We start from the raw sequence: 24,115 nt of genomic DNA, 5'->3' as shown, positions 1-24,115 counted from the left end.
CAGGATAAACATTAACAACACAAGCAAATATATTTGTACTTATAGTTGAGTTATGCAGCAAATATAGAAGCAATTCATGGTGTGAAACTATTCAATGAACAAGGAAGTATATTAAACAATATGAGATTTTCCACTAAGCAATGAGACAGTTTTAAAAAGGATGATAATCGAATAATAAACTAGTTTTTCAAATATCAATGTAATAGAAAAAGCATAGGCTTCTCCAACTTACTTTTAGATAAATTACCTTCATGTTTTACAGTATCATGCATATAAGTGCAATAAAGAAGTGTCATCTTTCTACCAGGCCATGAAAAAACACATCAGCATACTCCAGCCAGATAAGGAAACAAACATTTATTCGAAACTGGTAATTTTATAGAGCTAAAAAGGTAAACATATGTTTAAGAGACAAAGAATACACAATTGAATACAGTCGTCATAAAGGCACATAATAAAAAATCACATTGGAAAGACCTCATCTTTTCAGCATTTGAAAACATCATTACCATAATTTTCAATACTCAGAATGGCACTTGCACACTCTAAAAAAAATGGAGCAGATCCAGAGGACAGACACTGCTGAAGTCATCCCCACATCTCTCACACACAATACATTTGCTCATTGGTCACAGTCAAACAAAATGATTGGGAAATGATCTCACAAATTCCATAAAGATACAAGAATGTTGGCAAAACCAATAAACATACAGATCGGAAAGGCATTTTACATACAGATGATTTGGATAGAATGACATTTTGGTTCTTTAAAAAAAGTGCAAAGTCCAAGGTTTCCCTAAAGGGAAGGTCAAAAGACACAGCCAAGGCTGCCATTTTCTGAAATATGATAGAGCATCATTTTGTAATACAAATTCTATGGAGTTGTTATACTTCAGTTCATGGAGAATAAACACCAGCCATGGAAGCACTGAACACAGATTTACATCTGACTGTTGTCTGACAAATATGGCCAAATAGTCTTCTGTATGTGGAACAAGGAAGGCTCAGGCAGTCATTCCTGTTTGCTTGCTTATTTGTTTGTTAAAAAAAAAAAAAAGATAACCTTAATGACCTTACAGGAACAAAGTTCTTCCTTCAATAATCCAATTTCAGGAAGCGGTCTAAGAGCTGTTGCTTTGAGAAGGTCAAGATAAGTACAAAGATAATCCCGAATTTACAAAGATTAAGACACCAGACATTGCAGAAAGTAGAAAAGGAGTAACAAATGAGTTCAGCAATAATTGTCACTCTAATTCAGTGTTCGGGCCCAAAGGCAACTGAAATGCTGGACCACCCTATTCCCAGCCCACCCCCCAAAGTCACTTTGGAAGTACTTGTACATGGAGATACCTACTTGCTACACCGATGAAGGGCTGCTTTGGTGGTTTTGAGGAGGAGCTGTTTCTCAAGCAACAAGTTCTCTGTGTGTGCTTTGCAAACTTCATTAACATCCATCTGATGGATCTGATGGACACCTGAGATCAGCAGCCCCATTTGGTCACCTGGGCAAACTGCTTCAGTATTTTACTACCTGAATCTCACACACGCAGCCAGCACGCACAGAAGACTGTGAGGGAAAAGAATCTATCTCGCATGACAAACCTGGAAAACCTTTACATACTAATGCAATCCTCTATTGGCTATTGCACATAGCAGACTGTAGTCCTCCAAGTAAAGGAAAGAATGAAGAGTTCAAAATGAGAAGCATTTCTCTCCCCAAGGCAGCTGTGATGAGCTCTGCTTTTGGTTGTATTAAATCACTATCAGCTTAATCCTGGACCCTCCACCCCATTTTTAAACAGTAACTTGCACTTGCATGGAATGATCTAGTAACCAAGCTTTTTCTGTTCCTGTATATTTTGATCCTACAAAACATGTAGCTGCAACTCAAAGCTCATGATGGTTAATGGTGCTACCATTTACAAATGCAATGAAAAGCAGGTCTCATGAAGCAAGTTAGGAAAATCACTTATTAAAAAATACCGTGTAAATCCATTTGAGGTATTCTGACACCATGGAACAGCAGTTTCTCAGGCTCTTATTCTTTAAATAATAAAAAAAAAAAAAAAAAAAAAAAGGTTAGCCTGAAGATAAAAGTGATGGCCTAAAGGTGATGGGCTACATTTTAATGTGTTCCTCCACCCTTTTCTGTAACCAATATCCTATTTTTTATGAACTTTACATTAAGTCTTCAAAAATAACAATAGTGAGTGCTAAGTTCTAGGTGTGCAAAATATTGCCTGTGAATTGCTTGAGTATAGGCAGCGTGACAAAACAAAAGGTCACTTTCATCTATTCAGTATCAAGGCAGTATCAACTTCTCCTTCCTACCTTTGGTTCGATCCAAGCCAAATACACGTTTAGAGAAGACAAATACAAAAACAAAAAGACAATGAGTAAAATATGGATGATTTCACGAAAATGCAAACATGTTTTTGATTTAAAGATAGTTTCTTCATTTTTTTTAAAACCTCAGTGACATTTTAAAGTGCAATATAGGTATCTCTTTTAAAATGGTGAACTAGAATTTAAGAAAGTTTCTTCCCCCTTCAGGGCAAAAGTAGAAGTTTCAACACCTCTCCACAAAGATCCGTCTCTAATTGTGGAGCAGATCACTTGAGTAACCTTTTTTTGTTCTGATGTTTCCAACATTAGAAGCATCTCACCTTTTTCCTTCACGCTATTCCCAAATTCTGCTTCATTTTTTCATATACAACATAGCTGATGCTGACAGCTGGAAGCACTTTCATAAAATTAGGGGCTATACCCCTATAAAGTCCTCGGATGCCCTCTGTAGCAATTATTCTTTGAAAGAGACCGACCATGTTTAGCTGTGGAGCTCCTTCCACTGAGGCTAGAACAAAAACATAACGTGTTATACAACAGTTCTAGTAATATTACAATTCTTAAATATGTATTAAACACTTGTGTGATGAGCCTACTATTGCCTCTCGTACCATTGACTAAAACTTGAGTCCTAATAGACTAATCCCAGGCATTTGAGAGATATCCATGTGTCTAAATCCCATGAAAAAGCATTATCCACCTACATTCCTTTGGGAATCTAGGCTCGTATCTTTAACCTGTGCACAAACCTCCCAAACAAAAATCTGAGCTACCAAACTGTCTTTACGAAACATCCTCCAGAGCAAACATGGCTGTCTACCTTCACAGGATGATGCAAGTACTTTACATGCTATCTCTAAAATTTAGGAAGCATTCTAACTTTTAGAAAAGTGCTCCCAGATTATGACTGGAGCTCCGTGTCTAACAGTTTTGTAAGGAACATGGCTCCTGAAGCACACAGAGCACTAGTGTCTGCAGTGCTGCATTTGAATTAAGTACAATGTAGAACAAAGTTGGGGATAACAGGGAGAAAAGACCAACATTAAGAAGAATTTTCTAGATAAGTCCTCGGTTTTCAAAGTTGTGGTTTAGTTTTTGTTTTGCTTTGGGTTTTATTTGGGGTTTTTGGGTTTTTTTTTATTCCCATGTCTCTGCTTCAGCTGTCCCAAATGATACAATTTTGATGAGACCACACAGACACATTTTTCAGTACAACAGGACTCACCTTGAGCCTGCATGCGTGTTCTGATAAGAGCAAGAGGGTAACTGGCTAACTGCCCGCATGTGCTGGACACAGTACCACATCCCAACAACACAAAAACACCCGGGTTGGCAGAGCTGGACGCGTAGTGTTCTAGCCATGTACTCTTTAAGAGCTGCCAAGATATAAAATTCAATAATAAGAGATATGCATTCAAAAAAAATGAATACATCTTTATTCATACCAAATCTTATGGGATCAATCCTGAAAAGCACCAGTCTCACTATGCCAGTCCTACATGCACAGGTACCTTAGCACACAGGTAAGGACTTTAACCAGACTACAGTACTTAGTGCCTAGGAGAGAAATCCTTAGAAGATCCAGCAGCAGCAACAGTGTTCATGTTCTATACTTGTTAATACTTTGGGGGGAAGAGAAGGGAAACACAACCCAACACCCTGCAGGGTGCAAAAAGAGCTCGCACAGCTGTGCACATCACCCCACACAGAAGCAAGGATGTAAACTGAAGAAAAGAACTTCCATACGGCTTTAAAAACATTTGCTCGAGCAATTCTAATTACTACAATGGTATCACAAATTGATTTGCCTTGACTAGAAAATTAGTCTGTGCATTTGAGTTACTTAACACACAGTGACAGAAAACCTAGCATCTAAGGTAGATAAAACATTTTCATTGTTGCTGATGGATGTAAGAGGTGCTATTTGCTCTTGAAAGGAGAGACAGCGGTACTTCAAATTCCCCACAGCTATATGTTAACGACAAAAAATTCTGCTAACATGCATAGATACACAAGGAATTCAGGTTACTATAATCCAATTATAAATCAGATAAAACAGCAAAAAGTTATTAAGCATCATAAATGCAGAATAGGTAACATACCAGGTTTTTAAAGCCCAAATTTGCTATAGAATGGATATATCCCAGGTCAATGGGGCTGTTTAACTATGCAAGCATGTTGTATTGCCAAGGTCTATATAATCCTGCCTTACAAGTAGATCTTTTGTTTGGTACCGTGGAAGAAAAGAGCCTCGCACAGCAGATGAACCTGTTGCTTGTAAAGGCCCATCTGCACAAACACTCTTCCAGGAGGGGCAAACAAAGAAAAACGTTCAAGTCCAGTAAAACTAGTGGAAATTGTCATTTATCTATTTTAAACCGAAGGCAACTGTAATACTACAAATCTAACTAATGATACAGGCATCCTCCTAAAGACCACTTGACCTTTTTGTAAATTAACCAATAAAGGCTACATGCATTCAGTGATCTAAACTCACCTCATAAACAGCAAGGTCAATGCCAGCGTAAGGAATTATACCCAGAATATTAGGAATATAGCCTTTGTAAAAGGCCTTTACACCTTCTCTTTTTAAGATCTTCTTAGCACAGTCAAACATCCCAGAATATTGCCCTGTTTTACCCACAGCCAATCTGGTCTTTAAAACCTGAAAAAAAAAAAGAAAAGTAGCAGTCTTAATTACATAGCCATTTATTAATGTAGTTTATAAACAGATGAAAATACAGCCTCTCTGTGCTTATTCAACTGTGTGGAACTGTTTTGCTTTTTGCACTTCAAATCTCCTTTGTGATGACTACTGTTACAACTTGCTTAGCAGAGGGCTTCTTCAGGATTTGTTATTAATGCAGAGTACTACACATACTAATGTAGCATACAATACTACCCTACACTAGCTTACAAATTAATAAAAAAAAAAATGATGGAACACAGCCTTTTAAAATTGCATTTTAACTTTCTTTTCTTGATTAAAACAGGCAGATTTTTGATCAATTTGAAGGCAACAGTGTAGGCAATATTTAATAGAAACATTAGCTAAAGAACAAGTGAGAGAATTAACACACCAGCAGATCACACTTCTGATCTGTAAACAGCATATTAAGAAAATAGTATTTCAAAAAGCACAACCCTATGAGAGGTAGTTAAGGGATATAAAAGATTGCATCTCACTGCTGAAACTCAGCACATGATTAATAATGCAAATGAGTCTATACAGCATCTTAAGACAAATAAATGAATAATAGTGTCCAAAAGAAACCACAGATCCCTGATCAGGAATTTGGTCTACTTGGAAGCCTCATAGGACTGCAGCTTCCTCAGGAGTTTCCTGGCACTCTGTTTTTTAGGTTGTTTCTAAGTAAAAGAGAAAAGTACTTCTAGGATAGTATTATATACTTATTAGAAATATCAGAGCATTTTATTGTAGAATAGTTCACCAGTCTCAATTGATCAGGATAATCCAGATAATCCACATAACATTTCAGTTATTGTATAATTTAATCCATCTCTGTACTCAAGCTGTGATTCAGCTGCTCTAATTTAAAAAGAGATCTTCATCACTGTCATCAATGAAAACAGCTAAATTCTATTCCTACTGACACACTTCCCTATGAAAAAGGTATTTAGGTTACATTTTCTGTTACTTTCAAATACTGATGTTGGTACTGGTTTAATCCCAGGCCCAACATACATTCCAGTTATTTGCACAAGATAAACTTCCTCGGGAACCAGCAATAAAGGAGGTACATCTTACTTCTATTAAAAAACAACAACAACAACAAAAAAGAAGAGATGTGAAATAGCTACCTTAGAGCAGTTAAACTGCAACATACATAGTACCACATACAAATGTGTCCTACAGATTAATAAGCAGTCAATCTCCCCAGTCTCAACTGGTGCTGTTATATTTTTCCTCCACACTGATGTTCTAACCAGACCGAGCTCCCATCACAATGTAACAGAACTTTATCAGTTCTGCTACAGACAAGAACATTCCTTGTTTACATACATAGTGGGGAAAAAGATTATTTCTTACTTGAAACAGATTTTATTTAAATATTGCTTTAGACAAAATTATACAGACAAACATATAGAAAAATGACAAGTATCAATTAGAACATAGTATATTCTAAAATGCCTAGTACTTAAACTCTGAAAGTCCAAAGTAAAAATAAATCAGGTTATAGGAATATAGAGGAATTCCTACAACAATTTCAAGAGCAAAATGGGTTTTACTTTGGAAATAAACAAGACACTTGGCAGAGTCTCCAATGGAAGCAGATTCTCTGTTCCTTACCTCCATGGGATAAATAGAGGTTTGTGCGGTTGCTCCAGCCAAAGAACCAGATACAAATCTTTCCACGGTGCCTAACTTTCCATCATCCTTAGTGAGTATCTTCTTATACTGCATAGTTAAAACACATAAAATAAACATTGCATGCTTTTTAGGAGAGGCAAGTGTTATAACGAGAGGCAGGATTACAGTACATACTATCTTTTTTAGCTGTACGTACTTTTTCATGTATTTACAGTTGCATTTACTAACCCAAACTTAGCACTATACTCACAACCCTGTAGACAAAGATTCACAAGAATACAATAAATATTTCATCCTACAAGAATCCTTTACATTAAACACCTCATCGACCCACAGTACTGTCAGGTATTCTACAAACGGCCAACACAAGAGTATCTGGACTGTGGCCCCCAGATAAAGAGGAAGCAGCTCCCTTGCAGATCCTGTTGGAGAACAGGATGAAAGATCAATGAGCACGTACCCAGGGACACTCAGAGAGCTGTACATACTGTTTAGTTCAGGACAGAGACACCATCATGCAAGAATGTGCCATCAGATCCCGAAAGGCAGAGCAAGGGTAAGGAATAATGTGCTCTGAGTCACTCTGTGGCATCAAAATGTGCTGTTCGGTCTCGAGACATCCCAAAGTTTGACTTTTTGTTGCTCTTATTTCATAGTTGTACCGAGATGTGCAGTATGTTCATTTAGCCTCACTTGAGGCACTAGCAAGCCCCACAGAGGAAAAATACAGATTGTTTAACTACACCAGAAATTGAGTTCATTTCCTAAAGGAGGATTAGGCCTTAACATGGTGCTTAAAGCTGATTCAGAGGTAAATATAACTCTGAAATCCAGGCTGAGAGCATCTTACATAGCACCATGATACTTGATTTAAAAAACCCCTGTATAAGTTCAGCTAGCACAAAGTGCTACGGTTTTGGTTGTTGCCACTTCAAAGCCACAAAGTAGATATTAATGCAGTACTCCATAAAAAGCTATGCAGACTGGAAGACAGTTTAAAATGTATGACAAGTTTAGCTTATCCACACTGCTTATAATACAACAGTAGAACCTGTTGAACACCACGTTTCTATTAACAGAATAAACAGAACATTTTAAATCCAAAACTCACTCTAAATTATTGTGACAGAACTCCTATATAATACAACAGTACAAATAATGAACAGTAAAAGTGACACAGTATTTTATTTACCATTGTTTTCATTCATGATTTATCATCCTACCTGTTCATAAGCCCAGAACTTAATAGCTGTTTCAGGAGCTATTTTCACAACATTTACACCATTACCCCTCCAGAGGGATCGGACACCACCTTCTTTCAACATTTGCTTAAAACCACTGGCTATATTCATTTTGTTGGATTTTGAACCATGAACCTAAAAAAAATCCAAAGTGAGTGAGTAAAGAACACTGCTTTGATTAGATTGTAAAACTCATCACCTGAGTAGTAAATTGCTTAAATACACCAGCTAGCAAAACCACATCCACTATTGAAAAAAACCTTACTTTAGTTGCACAAGTACTATCATGTTTTGTTTACATTTTTGCCAGTATGACTATGGAAAGGACAATTATTATGAACACAAAATATGGAAACTGTCAAAACGTAACTAGACTCCAGGATTTAGATACTGTATTTGGCCAGCAGTTTTCCATAACAGTTCTCTAAAAACTGAAGTGATACACTGGAAAATAAAAAGTTCTTGAACATTGCACCTACCTGCATCATCACTTTAAGGCGATCTAAGGGTGCTGTACCTGTTCGAGAGACAGCACCAGCCACTCCTCCTGCCAACAGCTGTTTCCACCACTGTCCAGTCTTTTTCTCTTCCTCTGTGAACTCATCTGGAACAGTCAAACTATCTCCTATATCCAAAACCTATTAGAATTGAAAGCACAGACATGCAAATTACCCTCTCGTTTCATCATCTCGATTTTATTGACAGCTCTAATTCCAAATTAACCTACCCCCTGAGAATATGTAAATAAAATGCCAGTTTAAAAAAAAAAATCTCTAATTTACATTCTATAATTAAGTTGCTACGGATTGCTGTTGCTATTCAATGAACAGCAACTTTTAATGACTTCTATGCAGACATTGAGTAACAACACCATAGACCCACCATGTCAAAGACTGCGCCATCATCATTAAAAATTATGACAAATTTTTGCCTTGAGTACGGCCTAAACAAAGACATTCTGTCATGATCAGCAGACTTTTACAGCCAGCACTACAGCTCAAATGCTTATATGTTGCAGTTATATGTCTGGCTTTCACCGGACAGCCTTCTAGGATTAGTTTGGTAATCTCCTAAGGATGCTAACAAGAGATTTGTCTCTCACGGTAATTTATTCACACATACGTGGGATTTCCCTTTCCCCCACCCTCCATACATTTTAAAGAAGCATTTTTATATCAGAATATTCTATTTCTGGTAACTCCTGTATATTATCTTGCAAAATGACAAATTTGACCAATGCTTCATAAATTCTGTTATTGTCAATTGCCCTGTAAGACACATTAATGATTTCTTTTCAGACATAAAAGTTTGAAATTTCATTAAGAGGTACATGTTGGTATTACCATTCAATTTGATCAAAGAAGGAAATGTCTATAGGCTTTAGCAATCAAGCTACCCAAGGCGTAAGACTACAGAATGTAACATATCACTTAAACAGTCTCTGCTCTTCATGTAATTTATAACCATAATGCACAAGAAAAAAAATAACACTGTAGAGAATGCAAAGCCAATACTACACATATATTAAACCTATGAAGAAGAAACAATGTTTTAATAACTGCTAGGTACTGACCAGAAAGCATGTTAACTTCTTTTAACTACCGTTGATTTTAATTGTAGACACTACATCCCTAATTTATGCTATGTTTCTTATCTGCTAAGTAGACAGAATATTGTCTTGGTCATTTGGAACAAGAATTGTAGAATGCAGATTATAGATACAGCCACTGAACAAAAAGGATAAGCAACCACTACTCTGGATATTGAACACAGAACAGATTAATTGAAAAATCCTTTCATCTTTCTGACACTTATAGTTTCCAAGTAAGGTGTCATCAGTTGCACAACTACATGGAGTCATCAAAAACAAAATACAAACTAAAACAAACAAAGAAAAAAATAAACAATCAGAACTCGCAAAAAATAAATTCAATGCTCTTAAGAAATATTATGCATATCTGCCAGGGTTTAAACCTTGTGTCTACCAAGCCTTAAACATGACTAAGAAAAAAGCTAAATTTGAGGGAGTGTATAACAGAAAGACCACAGCTATCAACTCATAATAATCCTATGCCAATGCAGCTACCTGCTTGGAAGAGTCTGGCAGCAATTAAAATTTTACAATAAACACCGAACTGGAAGAGATGTCAATGCCAGCGAGGCATCTGAGGTCCCACATCTGCTCTTATCTGAAACACCAGCTGTGTCGCCGTGCAGCTGGATTTTGCCTGCTACGATAACTGGGTCATCAGCTGACTGCAACACTGAAAGATCCTAAGAGACTTCTAAAACTGTTTCTTGGGGATAAAAAATTACATTCCATAATTTACAAAAAATAGATCTTATGTTTAATAAAAAGTAACACAAAGCATTTTATTAAACAAAGGGTTTTTCTTTTTCCACTAAGTAAGCTGGGACCAGGACTATCTGATCTCAAGCAGCGCTCCAAGTGTTTTCTTCAGCCAGTAGGGAGCTAACTCTGTTTTACCAAGCATTTCTGAACTGAGGTTGTACAGTGTGAAACACTCAAAGCTTTCAGATCTCATCAACTGTTTTTTATTATGGAAATGCTGAGTAATCCCTGAAGATATAAATGGTCTCACTACATTCAAAGATATCTGTCTTTACCTAACTTTATAGATTACTACAATAATCTACAGGAAGGATATTTAGCAAACAGGATTTCTGTTGGTTTACTTACCTTATTATTTGTTCTTAAAAGTCAGTCACTGAGGTGGAAAGAGCTCCATTCAATAGTAACTTAAAAAAACCCTATCTGGACAGTGGATAGCCTATTGCTGTATATTGTTTCACTCTTCAATGAAATTCTATAGCACAAAAGAGTGTGAAAACATGTGCACAGAAAATCACTACTGACACCCGTGATTTTATGATAACAATATTATTACTATAAAATGTAAATATTGAACTAATTTCAATACATGAAACAGTCAAAATATTTCCATAATTTGGTTCAACACATCAAAAGCACATACATACAAAAGACAGTACATAGGAATGTACTGTCAAAAGAAAAGAAAAAGATTAACTATTGTGGTTATTATCTTTCTGTGGAATATCTGCAAAAGAATAAATGGATTTCTTCCTAAGAATTACTGATAATTATTGGCAAAGTTTAGATGAAGTTCTTTGTCCAGAAGAAACTCACATCACACTCAAATACAGGTATACTTGAAATATAACTGTGAAGCTGTTACACTCAATATTGCAAATGAAACCAGCAGAGATGAACTTAAGAGCTGCACTAAGTTAAAAGAAAAGCTGAACTTACAGTGGAATGTTTCCAATATCGAATTATTTCTTCAATGTCTGTAGCTGGGTTAAACATAAAATGATCTCTCCACTCATTCCAGTCTACCGTCATTGTCCCATCAGCATCGATACTGAAAAGAAATATAACAAAACTAGCTAAGGAAATAGTAGCAGGGATGGTTTTTGTTCTGTTTTGTTGCTTTGTTGTTGTGTTTTAAATATTGGCCATCACATCAGTGGCAACTAACTGTAAATTCCATGTGGAGACTTCAAGGCTGAATGTGCCACTGCCTTTCAATACTATGATTTTCTTATCCAAGTGCATCTGGCATATTCCATTTTAAAACGTAATACAATGCTTCATTCTATCAACAATATTTACAGGGAAATGAGAATATTCTCCTCCAGAACCAGATGTTCAGATAGTGAACAGACTATCACGCAAGAACAGATAGAATATGTGAGAACTCCTAAAAGGCATCATTGAATGTACCAACACCTTCAAAGTTATATTTGCATTTATCCTGTTCTCTGAATTATAAAAATGTAACAATTAACAACAGAAAGAAGCTTAAAATACTTTGAGAAATAATAATTCCTGACCTTTGCAGGATCTTTTCCGCCTGTTTTTCAGAAATGCTTATACCCAATATCTTGAGGGACTGGACAACTTCTGATGCTTCAATTTTTCCTTGAAACATTAAAAGAAAGATGATACATACTTAAAACACGGAGCTTAAAACACTTAGCAAAGATAATTTAAAATCAATTTAAACACAGCTGATGTATTACATTACAAGAACTGAGTGAAGATAAATACATTAAAACCATGCAACCAAATGAGATGCAAACATTCAAATAGGTTAAAAACTATTTTCTCTGTAATAGATACTTAGAAACTTCCTTATAGTTTATCTATATGGGGAACAAAGAGCGCCAGATCAACAGACCTGGAAAATAATAAAGACTGTAATAATGTATTGTTTCAACCTATAATATACTATAATTTTGATCCCATTAAGGAAAATAAATAGGGGTTCTATATTCACAATTTTTTGTCTCCAGTTTGACAAAGAATATAAATGAAGATAACTTTTAATGTATAGTTTCTTCAAACATTTGAAGTAATAAAATATATCAAGGCATACCATCATTGTTTTTGTCCAGGCTCTTAAATGCCAGTTTCATCTTTTTCTCATGATCTTTAAGATACTGCATAAATTCTTCAAAATCCAGCTGTCCATCCTGGTTGGTATCTCCAGCTTTAAAAATTTTCTGTTGAGAGAAAATTCAACACTTGACTTTTCCAAATTACAGGAGATCACAAGGCAACAGCAGCATGGCAGCCCTGGCTTTAAGAAAAGCATCATATTGGTCACTTTGGGAGTCAAATCAGTAAAAACACCTGAGCATGCACTTCATTTTGTGTTCAGAATTGAACACACTCTCAGTATTTTCATAAGAGAAAATACTCAACAGTAAAGATAGATTTTTAAAAGTATTATTTCTTATTTACATAACTTCACTATTCAAAAATGTTAAGGTTTCTTACCAGCACTGGCATGTTACACCTATAGGTGGCAAATAATTTGTGGACTAGGAGGTGAAGAACAGGACAAAAATCATGAAAGAGAACAACTTTAAGCCTGTGGCTTTCCTGGTTATACATTAAATTTGTCAATATGTCAGTAAAATTAAGCAGGTGCAGTCTTAACTATCCTATTTAATCCAGTGGTCTATTAATTATGAATTGTAAAAATAAAAATATAAATAGCAATTAACTATTTAAATGCCAACAACAAAAATTCAAAGGTCTCGCCTGACTGGCATTTCCAGCCCCCAGGGTTTGAAGACAGGGCTTTGTGCTTCAAACTGAAAACAAACCAACCAACAACAGACTTGTAACAAACAGAAGAACAATTATCTTCCACATTTGCATGTGTTTCCTTCTAACTGTCCTGCAGGTAAGAAACACCTACATACAAAATTAAGTGTGAGTTGAACGCCTGGTGTACCACTGCCAGCACTGCAGGAAACCAGTCTGCAATACAGCCCAGGCAAACACCTCTCCAGCAGCAATGGGCCAGAATGCTTTACCATCTTCGTGTATGAAAACATACTTATTAAAAGAGGCAAATGACAGCATCCCCCACCCCCCAAGAATCAGCGTGTAACTGCTGAGTCTTGTCTTCAAAGGCAAAGCCCCAAGAAGTTTTAGAGCACTTTGGGGTATACGTAAACACGCACCAAAAATTCTTCCAAATATCTTCTATTTTGCAGACTGCCTTGTGCAACTGTTGCTTCTGAATAAAGTAACTCTCAACAAGATTTGCATGGTTGTTCTAATCTGCAAAATCTGGTTTTAATCATTTTATTTACTCCACTATAATTAGAAGTCCCGAAAAGACCAAAGTCCAACAGGTTCTAGCTTTCAGAAACTAAACATAAAGGAACCTGAAAGCTGTGGCATGTTTGTTGCAGGTGTCTGCAAAAAATTGAAGACATCTGAAAACATTTATGATGCCTCCTTTATCTTTCCTATCCCTCTACTAAAATAAATGTACTTTAATGTTTAAACCAAAAAAAAAAAAAGAAATTCACAAGATTATCATAATTACTCAATGGAAGGGAGGAAGATGATGTGGTTGGTACTCCACCATGAAATAAGGAGCAAATTATTTACCTCCCATAATACAACAAGTTATGCACAATAAAATCAACTCAAGTTACTGCATAATCAGGTAAAGGTGTTTGGTGTCAGCTTAGAAAAACTGTGTTCTTATGATAGTCAAAAACCCGGCTTGCTTGCCATTTCTATTAATAATCTGTCAACAAAAATATACTCATCAATTCAGTTTCACGCCCTTGTCAACATGGTTAGCACTGTTCAGAATTTCCCATTACAAAAAGAATAGTTTAAGCTTACTGAAGTTTATGGATGCATTCCTGATCGTGACCTTCTAACGAGAAATTAATAAAGGCTAATAGATTAAGCATTAAAAAAAAAAAAAAAAACAAAAACAAAAAAAAAACAAAACCAAACAACCCACAAATAAGCAAATAAAGAAAACCCAGACCAAAAAAAACCACCACCATTAAAAATTACTCTATGCAGAAAAGAGTCCCCCTTCAAAGACACTGCAATGTCAACCCACCCTGCACTCCATGCATGACGGCTCATACTGCAGGATCCAAGTGCCCTGCTAGAGCCCCACGAGCTACTGAGCAGACATAATTTATGTGGCAGCCGTACACACAGAGTGAGTTCTGATCAATGCAATTTTGTTTTCTATTCCCCACCGCCACCCAAACTGCACCAACAAAAAAGCAGAACAAGGGAAGTGTTGTTTTGGCTCACAGATGTGACAAGACTTCAACTAAATTCTACTTACGATACCCCCACTGCTGAGGATGGCGTGAGCCACAGAATGGAAATTCCTAGGAGGTTTAGAGAGCTGGCAATTAGCGTGTGAAGGGGGGCCCCTTTCATTCCATCTGCCAAATGAACGGATTTTATATTGCATCAACTAGAAAAGGATAAGCACAAACATACTCTCCGTTCCCTACTTCTGTTTTCACAGTTATTTTCCAGACCTGAAGCCGGTCTAAGCCACCCTCAGAGCAGCAGAACAGAAGCAACAGGGAACAAAAACGTGTGCTTTTCCTCAGCAGGCACAGGCATTTTTCTCACATTACAAACCTAAAGGTTCATACAAACAAAAGCCTCTTGCTGTTTGTGAAATGTACTAATCATGTAGGTGTTAAAGTTTCAGATTAAAACCAGTAATTCCCAAGTTTGTGGAACAAACAGGAATGCTGAAAGGAGATTGTGGTGTAGAAACTCCCTCGTGGGGGGTTATATACCTCATGAGCAGAGCCAGCAGCAAGACGCATACTTGATTCTGTGGCACGTTAGCCCCTAGGTACAAACCGCCATCCACGGCATCAAAGAATTCAGGCTGGAAGGGACCTCTGGAGCCCATTAAAAGTACAACCTCTGCTCAAAGCACATCTGATTAGATCAAGTTGCAAAGGCCCACACCCAATTGAGTCTTGGACACCTCCAAGGGTAGAGATTCCACAGCCTCCCCAGCCAACCTGTTCCAACATTCAATCACCCTCACTTCAGTTCAACAAGGAACCCAGCTCTGCTGTTCCGCCTTTAACGTACTCCCAGATTTCGCATAGTTACAACTATTTGTCACTGTGCCACTCCCTGGTTCACCAGCTCCTCTGATGGAGGAGAACTGGATGCACTTTAAAACAGTGCTTACAATAGAGCAGGAACCAAACCAGGTGCCAGTCCCCGCTTGGAAGTCCTGGGAAACAATATCCAGTGTGCCTGCCACACAAAACTTGCCTTTTCTTGTTACAGACTTACTGTGGGATCACCTCACCTCAAAGCCCAAAGAGGAAAAGGTTTCTTTTTCAAGGTGTGCCATTTCTTCTTTCATTGTCTAAAAACTTTAACCCCAAGCAATAAAGATAATTCACTGGATAAAATGAAATGGTGACCACGTAGATTACTGCAAACTACTGACAGAAGATAGTTTAGGTGATTTTTCCTTTTAATGCTACAGGCCTTCACACATACTGTCTGCAATGCTCCAGTTCTGACTTATTTGGTCATGATACTGCTGTTGCCTTTTTTTCTGTCTTTTTTTTTTAAATCCTGCTACTTCTTTTTTTCTGCTGTATATTTTGTTAATACAGCTCCTTTCAAAGTCCTGCACAGCAAAGCAACACCAACCCAAAAGGCCACAAGTAGACTGAAACACTGAAGAATTTTGTTTTTAAATGGCTGTATTATATAAAACATGTTGCAGTGTCAAATTCCTACTCCTCCAGAAGTCTTCTGTATTTGGTGTGGAAACATAAGCCAGCAAGTCTGTTAAAAAAAAAAAATCTCAGAAAACTTACAGACAGGCTTTATATACACCTAAAAATCCTGACACTCTGCAAGTGACCTGATGAGTTATTGGATTACTCTGTGCCAAAGTTATGAACTTTAACACATTCAGAGCTACAATGTAAAGACGGATAATGGAAGACACAACAAATTTTAGTGCTTCTATGCAGACTTGTCTTTTGAATTCACAGCTTAATTTTTATCTTACTTTGTACCATTTGTGTATTGTGCATAAGCCTTCATGTTCTGGTTACAAAACTGAATTGTGCGTGAAAGGCGCGGCTGCTCAGTACATGTGATTACCAACCATCTGTTCCAGGGGTGTCCAACTCATTTTCCCCAGGGGGCACATCAGCTTCGCTGTTGCCTTCCAAGGGTGGAATGTAGTTTTAGGACTGCATAAATGTAGGAGTTACATGTGCCCCCGGGGAAAATTAGTTTGTCACCCCGATCTACTCTTAGCTTGTTATTTCAGCTAATTAAAAGAATGTAAAGAATATTTTTTGAAGGAAGTGATACAGGTAGAAGTTACTGGGTGTTTCTGGCTTCCTATCACACTATCTACAAGACACAAGTTAAAAAAAATAAAAGCCACCCTTAAAGACACATAATTGGTGCAATCAACAATTCATTGTTTCATTGTTCAGTAATCTATGACTAGAGTTCCAAAGGGCACAGTTACAAATACTGCATAGAAAAAAGCCCAGCACCACAGTAAGAACAGCATCATGTCTTCAGATGTTGACAAATTTCACATTTTCTTTTAAAACTAGAGGTACTATATATATTTATATATATATATATATATATACACACACACCAAACCACGATAAACCCTTTTCCTACTCTTTGCCCCTTCAGCTCCAAAATTATTAGTGCCAGTCATTCACACAGCCCTACATTCCACAATTTTAAGTTATTAGACTGTAAGCTTATCGGAAACCAAATTCAGTCACAGCTCAAGCATACACAACTCCGCTCTGTTTACTGGATACGTACTCTACAATACTAAAACTAATGTGGTCCTTATCTATATTTGCCAAGGCTACACAAATTTATGACACACAATGATAACCCAAAAATCAGTAGTAAAGATTATTAAAGTCACTCTTGTCAAACTGCATCAGTTGGGAGGTAAATCCAGCTTAAAGGAAAAGAGCCTGAGGATGTGTCCACACAGCATACCCCAACCAGCGAGTCCATATAACACACTAAGGAACCAGACTGACACTTAACCTCCAGAAATCCAACACAACACTGCATCTGGAGCAAAACAGTAATTTGCACTGCCTCCAAAGACCTCCCAAATTGTTCAAATGCTGCATTCATGTTTATTCACTTCTGTCCCAGGGGATCCTACCAACATGCAAACAGTACCCAAGCAGGCCCCTTAAACTTGCCGCAGACAGACATGAACAGAGCCCGCACCGCGGACTTGCACCCTGGCAGTAGCAGAGATGTTGTTAAAGCTGCCTCAAGCACCTCTCTTCCCAGCAACAAGAAAGCACTAGCAATGGCCTTCTCACTGCTCTATTTCAGGTAACAGAATCTCTATAAAATGAGCCTAAAAAGGAAGAGATTCAAGTGGCGAGTTTCCAATCTGCCCTGCAGAAGCTGCTCTCTCAGGACCTGGACAAAATCTCTCAACTCATAGCTATGAATTAGATTCCAAGAATCTGCAACAGCATAAATGGGAGATGCAAACTATCCCTTTGTACCTTCATTCATCATTCCTTGCAAGTTACACTGTTATTTTTGACTTTGAACATACTGACTTTTCCATTAAATAAGACTATTCTGCTACAGAGGCATCCCCACCTTACCGTTATCGTAAAAGATTTACCAGTTTACCTTGTTCGTGTACCTGGGACACACGGTGTTTTAAGACAGGGATTTTGCAAAGCATTTTAACATGCAGTTAAGAGATTTCCAGGGGTGGGAGTGCCCATATTTGGTGCCTGGCATTCTTGTGCTTCGCAGAAACAAGAGGAAGAATTAATCATTCGCTTTACCCTGCTGCTGTTCAGGAAAAAACCTATCAAGTTAGTATTAAAAAAATTCATTTAATCTCCTTGGATGTTTAAAGTGTTATGAAAACAAACATACTCATCTTGCTTTTTCGTATGGAGACTTGGAGACTACAGCACATTCTCAGTTAAAAGCTTCTGAAGTTGTACACGTTGAAATGAAATGATGAGGTATATGTTTGCTTACAACCAAAGTCAGATATATTACTTTTTGTGGTATTTCACTATTAAGTTACCGTAACCAGCCATAATCGTAACACCTATTACGACCTGAAAAGTTTAAAGGAACTTAGTAGTCCCAGATTTCCACAATCATGCAACATGACATCTGTTTTGGTAAAAAGTTGAAGATGCCTGCCTACTGTACAATACCAGTTTTTGGCATACTATTAAGGTGAGAGAAAACGTAATTTCACATAAAGAATGACATGTGAGCATGAAAGTCCCGGAACTTATGAGACTGTGAATCTACGTATCACATATAATTTCTAAGAGCAGATATGTGATTGAAAATGACCGTGTCTCTCCTAAGAAGTTGCTGATTACTGCTTCTTGTATGTTTCTAGCCGAACTACAACATAATGAAGAGGTTTCAATTAACTTGCTCTACTAGCCTTCCAATTTTGTCACGTAAGGGAAGTTACCACAATTAAGAAAAGCACAAAAATCTTAATAAAACAGGGTAGAAATATTCAAGGGCATGTTTAGCTCAGTCACTAAACAAGTATGTGCTTTCTGGACTAAGAACAGCGATGACCAGTTTCAAGCCCTGAAACGCTATCTAGCTGTAGTTTTTAGAGGCCGGAGAAAAGCACAGAAGGAACCAACCCACATCTGGCCCCTTCTCACCTGCCCTCTGGCACCCAGACGTGTCACTGTCACACAGTGCAGGGCCAGCCTCACCTGGCAGAATTCTGAGTTGTCTTTGGTTTAAATGCAGAAACACACTGCCAGTGTTATGAGGTTTTTTCAGAGTTCGTTGGAATAAAATTTGCATAAACACAGTCGATTACTCTAAAGAGTAATTTAGTCCCACTGGGCCCTGTTTTGACCACACAGGATTGTCTCATCACACTGTTTCTTCATCTAAAGGAGCCTTAGCATAGCCAAAGACCTCTGCTGAAACCTGACAGAGTCAGTCCAAATAAGATCACTATATTGTTTCCAGAATGTTGTTACTAATTCCAATAACATCATTCTGCTCCTACCTCTAGGACTCCATGTATAAATAACACCTGAATTTGAACGCTTGGCTGTTCCTGCTGCAAACTGAAGCTTGAAATACAGGCTTTGGCTCCTACAGGTTTACTGTAAGGACTGATTGCAACAGAAGGGTGAACAAAAATAGTACTTCATATAACCACTCGCACCATTTACGGTTCTCCCGCCTAAGAGACTCACAGCATTCTGAAGACATAGGATGAGATCATTTGAGATATGATCCCAGCATCTATTTTGTGTCTCTGCTGGACAACTCTGCTAATCAAAGTGACAGTACAATAGTTGTTCATGTTGCTTGTAGAGCACCATACGATACCATCACCACACTGAATTCCTTCTTCGTACATGTTGATATATTATGTCAGGAATCTTTTGTAAAGCTTTGCAAAGTTAGCCATTCCTGGCAGGTAATATTCTACAATATAACACAGGAGTCATCCTGGCAGCCTCTAAGCAGCACACATTTTGGATTTTCCAGTGGTTTACTTTTGTCTGTCAGATACTGACAGGAGGCAGGTCAAGCAGAACACAAAGTCAGGAGCTTCTGTCACATTGTGCTGTGATGTCTGGCTGTGTGGAAAAATGATTCTTCCTTAGAGGGACATGCAACCTATCCCCAAAGCTTACCACACAGTTTCACATCAATTCTCATATCTACAATGTTACTTCACCTAAAAGAGTGTCTCATCATACATTAAACATTCATAAAATTCCCAAGACATCTGATGAAAGCTGAAACAAAAAGAGTATACTAGTAGTCCATTACTCAAATGGATTGCAGCTTTGTATCTTTTAAAGACATGGATATTCCTTCTAGAAAGGAATTACATTTCAAGAGAAAAGAGGAAAGCAATAGTAGTAGTGGCACAAACACTAATTTATACTGTGAAGACGACAGCTTAAATGAACCAACTGACTTTGAAGTGAAACACAGTAACTCTAACATGTTCCCTCATGAGGAGTAAACCAGAAGGCAGCTGTGCCCCCCAGAAGTACAGTGACCAATGCTCCCGGGTACATGGATTTCATTCCACATAACAGAAGCCAGCCCTGCAAGAGTATTTTTGGAAACCTAACCCAGACCTGCATCTAGAACACAATAATAGTGCAAGGCCTGAGACCCCGACTCAGCCACGAGGCACTGAAGGCTGCTCTGCTTCAGGATACCCCAATATCTGCCCACCCCCCAGTGTCACCACGCTGGCACAGCTGAGCAGTCCAGTAGCTCACACTTTGCCACATGGTGTAACATTTCCTCATCTCATTTCTTGACTCATTAGTTATTGGTAATTATAAGACTACTTCTGCCTCTCCAAGCACAAATATGATGACTTAATATCTGACTTAACTAATAAAACACCTTTTTGCCAAGTACTAAAAAGACATTTTACTGAATGCAACATCGCTTAAGAGCTTGAAGTGAAGTAAGTGGGAGAAGGCAGCTTTGAGCTGCAATAAAGTACAGGAAGCAGATGACATACATAAAGATAGGAAAGAAGTTGGACCAGTTATTCAGTTACAGATAACCAGTCTAGTTTCTAGTTCAAACTGTGCCCACCATTAAATTTAAAATAGTGAGCATATAGAAGTTTGAGTGCACTCCAACAATTCACCCACCTCTCTCAAATATGCAACATGACTCATGGCTTTATTTTGTTTACTTTTGTTTCTAAAGCAACTAAGGCAGCCTGTTCCAGCTCTCCATCACATCCAGGTAAGTCTGGCTTATCTCTGTTGATTGCATGGGTTTCATTTCCAGTTTATCCTGTAGCAACTGAGAAGCATTTGACAGACACTCAGATCTGCACTACTAATGCAAGGCATCACAGTGATCTTGAGAAAGAACTTGGAACTTCAATTCCAAGCTGCCCAAAACTTAAAAAACACACCACTCATGTCTCAGTGAATGACATGGGAAGACCACTCTCATTAAACACCAGAAAATTAACTGGTCACCTGTTCCTGTTGTTCAATGTACGTAAAAACCCCAAATTGTTTTAGTCAAACTGGTACAACAGGATTTTAACAATGTGTATATAATGTGTGACTGAAGTTCACAACTAGCATACTCTCGATACTGACAACTCACGGATAAGCAAACAGGCCAAAACATCCCTCCTTTATGTACCAAAAGCCGACAACACAAAACATACTTATTTTAAAGATTATTCTGAACAGAAGCAATATTGAAGTGAAAGCATGCTGTCATATATACTCTCACACAAGCATCATTCAACTCAAGAGGCCCACTGGACACTTTTCTCTTAAGTATATGAGACAGAGAATTAAATATACCAAAAAGAAGTAAAATAGAGACAAAATAGTGAGACCACGGGAAAGAATTGACAGAGTGCCCCACAATTAGTATAAGGTCACTGAAACTGACTTACTGACCCAAGAATATCTCTTAACGCTGCAGTCAAAATTTGAGTTCACTTTCCTGAGCCTCTTTCAGAGATTATGAAACAACTAATACAGGCATGGAATACCATCTAACTATTCTTTATACTGAAACAGGGCTGTTACAGTAACAGCTCCTGCACAGATCTCAGCTGTACCTGGTCACTGTAACTGACCATGTAACTTTGCATGCCTTTTCAGCACAAACTTGCCTTATCACACAAATGAACACAGAGTTGGGTATTAAATTTTGTATTCTGATCCCTGAGCATTACTGAAAAGAACTAGAAAAGTTTCTCTTCCAGGTCCAGGTCGGATTTGCTAGTGTAACTCTGCATTCCACTGGAATGCTTGATGACTCAAGTTTTACTGACTCGTGAGGTCACAACATTGATAACAGGGGACAAGCAAACTTAATAGTCCAACCTGATCACTGCAGAATCCACAGCCCAAACACAGTGTGCTGTCTGTTTTAAGGTTTGATGGCTGCTGTTACAAGTGTGTATTTTTAAATAGAAGGGCCTTGGTATCAAACACTGCCCACACCAAGAAGAATCGTTTGCATATCCAGGCATTCATGGAGCCCTAGCTTCAAAGACTAGAGCTAACATTGCAACCTGCTGTTACATAGATTTACTTACTGGCTGCCCAAAGCAAGCCTTACTTTATCCTGACCTACATTACACAACACACATAGTAACAAACAAAAGCTGTAAGTTACCATCCTTCATCATGTTGGAGGAGGAATATGCTATCAAATATCATGCAAAAAAAGAGTCAAAGGAAGTCGAGAGCTGAAACACGATGAATAAACCCACCATGCCCAGCTGGCAACAGAACCACTGACAGCCATACTGCTAATAGCGCTGGCACTCGGGACCTTCCACTTAAAACGCTGAGCCCTGCACTGCGCAGCCCCTGGAGTCCCCGCTTCGGAAGAAGGAAGGCCCGAGGCCGGCTGCACCCAGGGCGGCCCAGAGCCCCCGGCTGCGGCTCCCGGGTCCGGAGCAGTCCCGGACGCGCCGCCTCGTCTCCGGGACCACCGCGGCGCAGCCAGGCGGGCAGCGCCCCATCCCTCCCGGGGCGGGCAGCGGGGTGGGGCGGCCGGGCCGCGCCTCGCCCTCCCCACGGCTGCGGGGTGCCGGGTGGAGGCCGCTCCTCCGGGAGGCAGCGCCGGCGCGGGGAAGGACCGCCGCGCCCCCGGCCCGCTCTTACCTCCTCTGCCTCTTTTCCCAGGGGGATGCCCATGGCCCGGAGGCCCGTCTGGAGCTCGGCAATATCCACCCTCCCATCTTCGTTGAGGTCCAGCTTCCTGAAGAGGTTGGCGTACCGGGAGTCGCCATCCCGGCTCCCGTCACAGGCGGCTGCTGGCAACACGAGGCCGCGCAGGAGCTGGAACATGACGGGTCCGTGCGGCTCGGGCAGCGGGACGCTCGCCCCTCGGCTCCCGCGGGCTGGGCGCGGACGGGAAACACCGCCTGCGCTGCTGCCAACGCCCGCAGCTGCCGGAGGAGGAGCCGGGCCGGGCCCGCCTTGGCGGCGAGAGGGAGGAGGCAGGCCGGTGCGGGGGAGGAGGGTAGAAGGAAGGAAGGAGGGAGGGCGATGCTTCAGGCGCTCCCTGCCATCCCCTGGCCGCCGAGACGGGAGACGAGCCGCTCAGGCAGCTCCGCCTCGCCTCAGCTCTCCCTCCCGCATTTACACGGTTGTATCGCGCTAAACGTTTCCAGTACAAATAGAGAAATACCAACAACGCGGCAAATGACCTAATTCGGATACTTTGGGTCATCCTAGTCACCAACGGCTGAAGTCTGGGTTGAAGCTGTGTGCAAAGCCCCTAGTCGAGAGACCTGAAGGGCAGGCTATGAAAGAGAGTGGCTCATTGAACATAACAAAGACTAAAAGAGGAAACTTCCAGATTTTTGCTTCATAACTGGCTCATAAATAAATCGATGGAGTAAATGCAAAAGTAACTGCTTCAATAACATGACTGGTGTAAAAACAAATAGACAGAAACTGGCCTCAAGAAGGCTCTTAATGAGAGAGCTGCAGGCACAAGAGAGACCTCTGGGAATCTGTAGTCTAACCTCCTGCTCAAAGCAATCTCAGCCATGAACTCAGACCTCCAAGGCTGGAAACTGCACAACCTCCCCAGGCAGCCTGGTGTACCGCCTGACTGTCCTCAGGGCAGACCTTCAGTGCAGCCAAGCCTTTCTCATTTCATTTTCTGGCTGGTGTCTCTTATCCCTCCACCATGAGGAGACTAGGCCCATTTTCTTTATAAACTCTTTGTAAGCACCAGGAAGGTGAAGGCCTCCTTTTAGGTCCTCACAAAAACCTGCTCTTCTCCCAATTGCACAAACTCAGT

At 39.3% G+C, this 24,115-nt stretch overlaps 1 protein-coding gene across 2 annotated transcripts; it reads right to left on the bottom strand.

Annotated features, from left to right (window-relative positions):
• Positions 1 to 342: 342 nt before the first annotated feature.
• Positions 343 to 23,282, bottom strand: SLC25A24 (solute carrier family 25 member 24). Of its 2 annotated transcripts, none has more exons than XM_065072453.1 (11): positions 22,966 to 23,282; positions 12,342 to 12,468; positions 11,797 to 11,884; positions 11,213 to 11,324; positions 8,400 to 8,558; positions 7,903 to 8,055; positions 6,659 to 6,766; positions 4,844 to 5,011; positions 3,572 to 3,722; positions 2,667 to 2,854; positions 343 to 2,043 (listed from the first exon to the last, which is right to left on the bottom strand). In XM_065072453.1, the coding sequence occupies exons 1-10, from the start codon at positions 23,149 to 23,151 to the stop codon at positions 2,676 to 2,678; spliced, it is 1,431 nt and encodes a 476-aa protein (XP_064928525.1). In that variant the 5' UTR covers positions 23,152 to 23,282; the 3' UTR covers positions 343 to 2,043; positions 2,667 to 2,675. The 2 variants fall into 2 exon arrangements, with proteins under 2 accessions (XP_064928525.1, XP_021149341.1); XM_021293666.2 differs by lacking the exon at positions 22,966 to 23,282 and adding an exon at positions 22,569 to 22,587.
• Positions 23,283 to 24,115: the final 833 nt, after the last annotated feature.

This window comes from Columba livia, chromosome 8, assembly GCF_036013475.1.
Source record: "Columba livia isolate bColLiv1 breed racing homer chromosome 8, bColLiv1.pat.W.v2, whole genome shotgun sequence".
NCBI classification, from domain to species: Eukaryota; Metazoa; Chordata; class Aves; order Columbiformes; family Columbidae; genus Columba; species Columba livia.
This window is presented reverse-complemented; position numbering and strand designations above follow the sequence as displayed.